General features: G+C 47.6%; 1 protein-coding gene across 1 annotated transcript; it reads right to left on the bottom strand.

The window, feature by feature from the left end:
- Positions 1–5,690: 5,690 nt before the first annotated feature.
- On the bottom strand, positions 5,691–7,645 carry LOC123398317 (vacuolar-processing enzyme-like). Its single transcript, XM_045092797.1, has 3 exons — positions 7,395–7,645; positions 6,936–7,260; positions 5,691–6,828 (listed from the first exon to the last, which is right to left on the bottom strand). The coding sequence occupies exons 1-3, from the start codon at positions 7,563–7,565 to the stop codon at positions 5,900–5,902; spliced, it is 1,425 nt and encodes a 474-aa protein (XP_044948732.1). The 5' UTR covers positions 7,566–7,645; the 3' UTR covers positions 5,691–5,899.
- Positions 7,646–9,639: the final 1,994 nt, after the last annotated feature.

Raw genomic sequence — 9,639 nt, forward strand, 5'->3', positions numbered from 1 at the left:
TAGAGATTTCACTACAAGACTACATACAGTACAAAATGAGTGAATATACACTCTAAAATATGCCTATGTACATCCGTATGTAATTCATAGTGCAATCTCTAAAAGGTCTTATATTTAGGAACGGAGGGAGTAGTTACCAATTTACTCCCTCCGTTCCAAAATATAAGACCTTTTAGGGATTTCACTAGAAGACTATATACGGAGCAAAATGAGTGAATTTATATTCTAAAATATGTTTATGTACATCCGTATGTAGTTTATAGTACAATCTCTAAAAGGTCTTATATTTAGGAACGGAGAGAATATATGTCTAAATAGTTAATCCCCACTATCCTAATTTTTTCAATATGCACACATACCACCTCATCACCCCAAAAACTATTTTTCTTAACATGCACGGGAAATACTATTTCTATTCCCTCTCAACATGCACATACCCCAACCCACCACACGTACCATATCATCAATCATATTAATTATATTTCTCTGAACATGCATGAGAAATACTACTTATATTCTATATATGTTTACAACTATATAATAACTAAACAAAATATATTATATTTCTTTTTTTGTTAATTTCATCATAATATATTACGACCAATCCCCACAACAGCGTATGGGGTATCGACTTTTGATCCGTCCTCATCTGCGTTTCTTTTCGAGCCATGCCCCACTATCCTTAGCCTGGTGGGACCGTAGCAAAAAGCCCATTCGCACAGCTTCATCAATAAAAAACATTCAATTTCAGAGAACAAGGCCCTTCAGATGGTGTGATTAGGTGGATATAGATATTGCATGCGCAGAAAATCAAGTTGATACTCATGAAAGAAGAATGCGTTTTTGTGGGGAATGTTGGTGATGATACTTATATGTATGATCCAAAAATATAGAATGTTGATTCTATAGTCAACGTTGATCAATATGATGCATATGTTGGGTCAAGTTTATGCTATAGAACTTTCTATTATTTGTTTATTCAATCATACACTATAAACCACTATTAAGATATTTGTTATATTATATGGTCTACAGATCTTTATCAAGATATTAAGGATATTAAATAAACTACAGAAACACAAACACACAAACAGAGACACACAGAATATGCATATACGTATACGCTGCGTAATTCATTCAATTGTTGAAAATTAATTTAAATGGATAAGTGATTTTTGTTATTTTTTATTTCTCGCTTATAAGGTGATCTGTTTTAATGATCTTGTTAAGGGCAATGTTTCAAATAAAAAACTATTATTACAAAATATATTTCAAATCTCTTAGAAACCTTTTTCAATGATGTACATTGTACCTTTATAATATACATTTTATTTATTATTTATCAATATTGTTATGTGGTTAACTATGCTAACACATATATGCTCATTTACACTATATGATAAAATAAGCTATAAAGATGTATATAACTTTACTATAAACTATTTTTATTTAACTTGGTCCTAGTCCTTGAATTTTTAGTCCTATGTTACCATAGACCCAAAGGATATGTTGTTCCATTGCCTTGTGAAACATAAATGTGAGTTTGCTCTCTTTGGAATCGGAAAGCATTAGGGTTGCGGGTGGTAGTGCATATCCTTATTGGCAAAGAAGTGATGCTCAACAGTTGTCGCCTGTGTAAGAAACATAGAACAAAATAATGAAAGAGATGGGAGAGGGGAGAATAACATGCGTCGGAGAAGGAGGGGGGAGTGTGGAGCAGACCTACTAGCTATGGTGGAGGGCGCCATCCTAGCCATGCAACTAGTTATTGTAACATCAAAGACTTTTTTCCAATTAAAGAATTGATTTCACTAGTAAAATAATTAACTTGAATATTTTATTTCACCATTTCGTTTAAATGGTGAATAAGTAACACCCGTTCTCTCTTTTGGTGTTCTGGATCGAGACTCAAGCCGGAACCATGTGACACGACCTCATTATGATATTTAGGAGGTACCCAGATTATTTCGCATTGTTTGCACAATGAAAACCCTTGGTTTTATTTTGTAAGTGGAGATATTTTCTAAATATATGTCAAACGTCCTCCGGTATAGTTAGGATAATTTGTGGTCTCAAAATTCTGTAGCAAGTGATGTCTGGAGGGGAAAGGAGGAAGAGTGGTGTTACATTCACCGCAAGGCCGATGGCGGATTCCGGCGGCATGGTGCTGCGGAGTTTCACCGACGACTGCGTGAGGATGAATACGCGTAGGATGGTGAAGCTGTGTGGCACCGGGGTGGCGTCGACACCAGGCCTGGCAAGGTCGATGCATCAGTACCAGCTCTGGAGATGGGTTGGTGGAAGATGGCGGCGACGGCCTGTGCGCCAGACCGGTTTGGACCCAGTCCTGGTATGTGGCTGGGCTAGGGCATCCGGCTTTAGATATTAGGGTTTGGTGCGATGTCTGTTTGGTATTAGGATCGGACATTCGGCACACCTTCATCATGGGGATAGGAGTAGAGGCATGTGTTGCCAAGATGGTGGCTTCAGGCTTACTGATGTATTGCTTTCTAAGGTTTTTGAGAATAATTAATAAAATGGCTGCATGCATCATCCAGATGCAGAGGCCGGCGGTATATCCTCCTTTTCTAAATAAAAAAATCAAGCATGCGAAGGATGGGATCATGGTGGAGGCTTGTAGCCCGACACTTGCTTCATTCGAAGCGGGGAGAAGGAAGCCAAAAAGATATTGTGCTTTGCAACCGTTGTCCGCAGGTTGAGCATCCGGTAAGCGTGTCCTTCATGGCATTGACAACCCTAGTGGTCATTTGATGAACTCGTTTGACTCTTTCCTAGCGAGGCGTGTTGGAAATATGCCCTAGAGGCAATAATAATTAGTTATTATTATATTTCTTTGTTCATGATAATCGTTTATTATCCATGCTATAATTGTATTGATTGGAAACACAATACTTGTGTGGATACATAGACAAAACACTGTCCCTAGTAAGCCTCTAGTTGACTAGCTCGTTGATCAAAGATGGTCAAGGTTTCCTGGCCATAGGCAAGTGTTGTTACTTGATAACGGGATCACATCATTAGGAGCATCATGTGATGGACTAGACCCAAACTAATAGACGTAGCATGTTGATCGTGTCATTTTGTTGCTACTGTTTTCTGCGTGTCAAATATTTGTTCCTATGACCATGAGATCATGTAACTCACTGACACCGGAGGAATGCTTTGTGTGTATCAAACGTCGCAACGTAACTGGGTGACTATAAAGATGCTCTACAGGTATCTCCGAAGGTGTTCGTTGAGTTAGTATGGATCAAGACTGGGATTTGTCACTCCGTATGACGGAGAGGTATCTCGGGGCCCACTCGGTAATACAACATCACACACAAGCCTTGCAAGCAATGTGACTTAGTGTAAGTTGCGGGATCTTGTATTACGGAACGAGTAAAGAGACTTGCCGGTAAACGAGGTTGAAATAGGTATGCGGATACTGACGATCGAATCTCAGGCAAGTAACATACCGAAGGACAAAGGGAATGACATACGGGATTATATGAATCCTTGGCACTGAGGTTCAAACGATAAGATCTTCGTAGAATATGTAGGATCCAATATGGGCATCCAGGTCCCGCTATTGGATATTGACCGAGGAGTCTCTCGGGTCATGTCTACATAGTTCTTGAACCCGCAGGGTCTGCACACTTAAGATTCGACGTTGTTTTATGCGTATTTGAGTTATATGGTTGGTTACCTAATGTTGTTCGGAGTCCGGGATGAGATCATGGACGTCACGAGGGTTTCCGAATGGTCCGGAAATGAAGATTGATATATAGGATGACCTCATTTGGTTACCGAAAGGTTTTCGTGCATTACCGGAAAAGTTTCGGGCTCATCGGTAGTGTACTGGGAGTGCCGGGAGGGGTGCCGGGGACCATCACGAGGGGTGTCACGCCCCAAGGGGTCTCATGGGTTATGGGAAGAGATAAACCAGCCCCTAGTGGGCTGGAATAAGTTCCCACTAAGGCCCATAAGGTTTGAGAAGGAAAAAACACAAGGTGGAAAGAGTTTCCAAGTGGGAAGGTGGAATCCTACTCCAAGTAGGATTGGAGTAGGACTCCTCCACCTCCAATTTCGGCCAAACCTTTAGGTTTTGAGGCTGCCTCCTCCCCTCCCTCCCTCCTATATATAGTGGGGTTTTAGGGCTGATTTGAGACAACTTTTGCCACGGCAGCCCGACCACATACCTCCACGGTTTTACCTCTAGATCGCGTTTCTGCGGAGCTCGGGCGGAGCCCTGCTAAGATTAGATCACCACCAACCTCCGGAGCGCCGTCACGCTGCCGGAGAACTCATCTACCTCTCCGTCTCTCTTGCTGGATCAAGAAGGCCGAGATCATCGACGAGCTGTACGTGTGCTGAACGCGGAGGTGTCGTCCTTTCGGCACTAGATCAGAGCGGATCGTGGGACGGATCGCGGGACGGTTCGTGGGGCGGATCGAGGGACGTGAGGACGTTCCACTACATCAACCGCGTTTCTTAACGCTTCTGCTGTGTGGAATCTTTTATTTTTAATACTGCGTTGGCAGGGTCTTGAACTCAAGACCTCTTGGCTCTAATACCATATTGAATTCATGCTCCAGCCAGTTGCTTCAAAAGTCCGAACTGATGGACAACGACGGGCAATATATTTCAACATCCCCCTCCCGGATCCAAACCATCCGTCAAACTATTGCCTAAGTGGATGAGGTGGTGTCATTTCCATCAAACATTATTTCTGATATACCACACTTACGTCTTGTGTGCATCATGTAAGGCGCGTCACAAGGTTGGAGTCCTTTAAGATGAGGCCTCATGCATAGACAATGGGTGCAAGGCAACCACACAATCATGGAAACTACGCTTTGGTAACGAGAGGCGCGCAGCCACACCAACGGTCCATTCGAGTGGATGAAGACCGCTGGATTGCAAAGAGCTCAAAATAGCTTCTTTATTTTACGGGGTGTTGTAACGAACATGCACTATAATATTGTTATATGACGGTGGATCTATTGCCTTTTTTGAAGAAAAAAAGTGCCTAGTATATGAAATGTAAAAGCAAGATAACTCTTATTTTTTGAGATGGAGACATTTTGTCTCATTTATATCAATTAAGGAAAAGAAAATTGTCCCATTAATCAATAACAAAGCAGAGTAAACCGTTACAAACTGTAAAGCGGCATACTCATAATATCTCACACACGTCTCAATGAAGAGGGCCTCGTCAAGATACACTCTAGCGTCATCATCGTCACTTTCCCCAAACATGCATTATAATCACTTTTAAACTCTGAATAAGCGATCCTAACTTTACCGCAGATGAACATTAAGGGCAAGTCTATGGTAGCATCACTATACGGTGACCTCGGTACTTCTAGCAAGGAAATAGACGATGAGACAGTTGCTCTTGTCCAACGCAAGCAACTCATATGGACCACCATCAACTTTTTTTCTTAAAAGTTTTTCTTTTTGTACTCCCTCGACACGATTCCCGTCCTTTTACCAGTTTCTCATGCTTTTGTCAGTGAAGAGGACGCGTCTTCTGCAGGAGGTCGTTCTGGCCTGCAAGCATCAGGTTTGACTTAGCTGGATCGAGCAGGTCGACGTGGACAGCTCGGGCATCTGTCCATCGTGGAGGGATGGTCATGTCCTAAACAAGCCACCGTAGAGACCGTGCGAAAACACAAGAAGACCCGAGCTAGAACGAGCCACCTGCACCGGAAGGAGCGCTGCTCCGACTATGCTGGAGCTATTTTCTTTATATAGCAATAAAAGCATATATTTACAGCAATTACATACTTGCTGTGCAGCATGTACTGTAGTATTTACAGCAATCACGACCGTATATATCGACCACACCATATTTTGGATGACTGATGTGACATGGATCGATCACACAGTCTGATCAGATGATCAAGGATGAAGGACTAGCAGCGCACGCCTGAGACGCAGCCTTGTCCATGACCTCCTCCCGGACGCCGGCGTTGCAGATGTTGGCTAGCGACCGCATGTGCTTCATCCCGTACTGCGTCAGCGGGCCGCACCGCTCCTCGAACCTCCGCACCACAGACTTGAGGCAGCCCCAGTCATCCACCACAGGCTGCCCTGCCGGCCGCACGGTGCCGAGAACCTTGGCACCTTCCTCCGAGCCGAACAGGAGGCCGCCGATCAGCTCCACGCTGCTGTCCACGCGAGACCGCCGCGCCATCGTCTCCACCAGCCGCCTCCGTGCCTCGACTTTCTCGGCCGACCCTTCCGCCGACCTCCGGTACTTGTGCCAGAAGTGGACGAGGTCGGCGTCCCGCTGGTTCACTCTGGCGCCCGGCAGCTGCCTCGAGGAGGAGGAGCTCTGGACGAAGGTGGCGTTGTCGTTGGCAGGATTGGTGCCGATGTATTGGAAGAGGCTCTGGTCGTTGAGGCCCAGGTCGCCGTACTGCATGACGTGGGAGCCGAGGCTGTACGTCCCGTCCGCCGACGTCCGGTTCCTGACCCGCTCGTACTGCTGCTTGAGGGACTCGGCGTTGAGGTTGTGCGCGTCGCTGTCCTCCATCCAGGCGACGCTGTAGAGGTCGCCGAGGCATGTGTCGTACTCCGGCGGAGGCGCGCCCTCGTCGTCGCCGGGGCAGTAGGTGCCCCAGCTGCTCTCCTCCGCGTTGGCCGCCGTGGTCGCGTACACGCTGATGTTGCCCGGGAGGAGGCCCTCGAAGATGCTCCCGGACTCGCAGGCCTCCAGGTAGAAGACCAGGCTCTTGTACCCGGCCCCGCCGGCGTGCTTCTTCTCCAGCGTCCGCACCAGGTCGTTCGCGTACAGGTACTCCTCGTCCTCCGGCATCCCTGGTCGACCCACCAACGTCACTCCATGTCACGATCAATCACGAAGCAAGGAAAGAAAACACATACACACTGAAGCAAAGATTGATGGGGATGGAATGGTATTTTACCAAGGATCCCTGGGCCGCCGTGATCGGCGTAGTAGACGAAGATGTGGTCGTCCGGGCCGCTGCTGACGACCTTGCCGCTGCCGCTGCCGGTGAGCTTGGACTTGTCGCCGAGCAGGGCGGCGAGGAAGTTGTTGGTGTTCACGTCCGCCCCCGTGTAGTCCTTGGGGACTCCGGCGTAGACGTCGCCGCCTTTGGGGTGGTTGATGATGACCCCGGGCCTGGGGTTGTCGCGGTTGTTAGCGATGTCGTCGTACATGAAGACGATGATGTTCTCATCCTTCAACCCGCCCTTCTTCATGATCTGGTACGCGTGGCACACGTCCGCCTGTACGTACGCGAATTTGTTGATTACTTAAGCAAGCAATAGGATCAGAACATTCTCCACGAGTATAATCAGTTAGTTAACCGATTACAAGGAATTAGTTAAGGAGGAGTATTAGTTGGGAACTTGTTGCCTGCCTGGTGACGGTAGTTGTAGTAGCCGTTGGAGCCGGCGATGAGGACGGCCCATCTCGTCCCGACGACGTCCTTCTCGGACGGCAGGCGGAGGAACTCGCCGGCGACGAGCAGGGCGAGCTGCGACGACAAGACGAGGAGGAGGAGGAGGGGTGAGCAGGGAAGGCGAGCCATACTGAACTGCTTCTCTCTGCTTCAATCAGCTGACCGGGTCGAGATGAAGAGGATGATCCATCCTGTCCCTCTTTATATGACACCATGAGGGTAACTCGCTTAGTCGCTTAGAGCACGTACTAATGTGATCGGCGGATGGATGCTTAAGTAATTGATTATTATCTATCACTAATGTTCCGGCCCGGCCTGTGTTGGGTGGAGATGGATTTGATATACAGCAACCATGGAATCAGCTCGATCGGCGATACGATCGACGTGCCAGCGACCATGTCACCATGTGCTTCGTTTTGTTTTTTGTTTTACGTGGCGTACCTGCGTACATACAAACATTATTATTGTTGCCTGGCGTGTAATCTATCTTCATTCGTTAACAGTGCCGTAACCGCTCCCGGACGAAAACAACATTTGTGCATGCGTAGACGCAACAAACAGCGACACTTAATTGGTCACTTGATTGATGGTAACGACGGCTATGAAATGCGTTTGCGTGTGTACTGTGTTTCAAAAACTATGGCTATGAAATATGGCTACTGCAACTACCGTCACCTGCTCATCGCAGTATAGATATCGTGTGATTTGCACTTGCATTTTTTTTTTGCGTGTGTATGTATACGGTTCGTGTAATACTCATCGTTCAAACAGCAAACAACAACTTGAAGATTAATCGTCTCTCTCGACACATCAAAACAAATACTCCCTCCGTTCCTAAATATAAGTCTTTCTAGAGGTTTTACTAATGGACTACATATGAGTGTATATAGACATCCTTTAGAGTATTGATTCATTCATTTTGCTCCGTATGTAGACGTCTAATGGAATTTCTTAAAAGACTTATATTTAGAGCATCTCCAACAGCCACGCTGTACAAGCGCCGCGTCATAAAAAAGGCTGTATTTAACGCGCGCGATGCGGCGGCAGCTCCAGCGGGCGCGCAAAAACGGCGCGCGCGCCATTTCCAATTGAGCGCGCTGGCCGAAAAGCAATCCCGCGCCCATTATTTGCTGTGTCGGCTCCCGAGCGCGCGACTCTCCCGCGCTCGCTCCTGCTTTCTTCTGCGCTCTCTCCTGCTCTCTCCTGTGCTGGCTGTGCACTCTCTGCGCTCGCTCTGCACTCTCGCGACCGCCCCCATCCGACCGCGCCGCCGCCCCCATCCGACCACGCCGCCGCCGCCGCTCGCGCCACCGCCCCCATCCAACCGTGCCGCCGCCGCCGCTCGCGCCACCGTTCGGCGCTGCCCCGGCCTATCCCCGAGCCACCGTCGCCGCCCGCGCCCGCCGGCGCTTCCCCGGCCTATCTCCGCTGCGGCCGCCGCCCGCGCCCCCCGTTCAGGCGCTTCCCCGGCCTCCCCGCGCCGCCGCGCTTCTGCCCCACCCCTCGTAGTCCGACCGGCCCTCGCACGCCTCCGACGTCCGAGGAACAGCGCCCGACCGCTCGCTGCCGCGCCGCGCCCGCAAGGTGTTCGACAAAACGCCTACAAGGTATGTATTGCTTCAAATTTATGAATTTGGTGCATGTTTTGAATTGTAGTTTTTTATAGTATAGTATTGAACATTGTAGATGAGTTCGTCGTATGATTCTTCCGAAGAAGAATTTGATATGGAAGAGGAGGAGGATCTTGCAATGATCATGGCTATGCATATCAATAAAAAACCGAAGCACGGTGGTTCGGTTATGGGTCGGGAAATTTTTTGGAGAGATAGGATTGATGCCCATAACAGATTGATGAAGAACTATTTCGTGAAGAATCCCACATACCCGGAGTCGTATTTTCGTCGCCGGTTTAGGATGAGCACAGACTTGTTCAAGCGCATTGCAGAGAAACTAGCGAGCCATGACCGGTTTTTCCAGCAAAGGAGGAATGCCGCCGGAGAGCTCGGGCATAGCACCTTTCTGAAGGTGACAGCCGCTTTGCGTATGTTGGCATACGGTATCCCGGCTGATTTAGTTGATGATCACTTGGCTATGGGTGAGAGCCAAGCCATCATGTGTGTCAAACGCTTTGCAGTGGGAATTGTGCAAGTGTTTGGCGAGGAGTATTTGAGATCTCCCACTGCTGAAGACGCCGCAAGGCTAT

This window comes from Hordeum vulgare, chromosome 5H (assembly GCF_904849725.1).
Source record: "Hordeum vulgare subsp. vulgare chromosome 5H, MorexV3_pseudomolecules_assembly, whole genome shotgun sequence".
Classification (NCBI taxonomy): domain Eukaryota; kingdom Viridiplantae; phylum Streptophyta; class Magnoliopsida; order Poales; family Poaceae; genus Hordeum; species Hordeum vulgare.

What these genes read in the sequence shown, in the direction of transcription:
- LOC123398317 (XM_045092797.1), bottom strand. Translation starts at nt 7,565, where the DNA reads ATGGCTCGCCTTCCCTGCTCACCCCTCCTCCTCCTCCTCGTCTTGTCG. An exon ending in ACTACAACTACCGTCACCAG is followed by an intron (nt 7,261 to 7,394) that starts GCAGGCAACAAG and finishes GCGTACGTACAG; the next exon opens with GCGGACGTGTGCCACGCGTA. An exon ending in CGGCGGCCCAGGGATCCTTG is followed by an intron (nt 6,829 to 6,935) that starts GTAAAATACCAT and finishes TGGGTCGACCAG; the next exon opens with GGATGCCGGAGGACGAGGAG.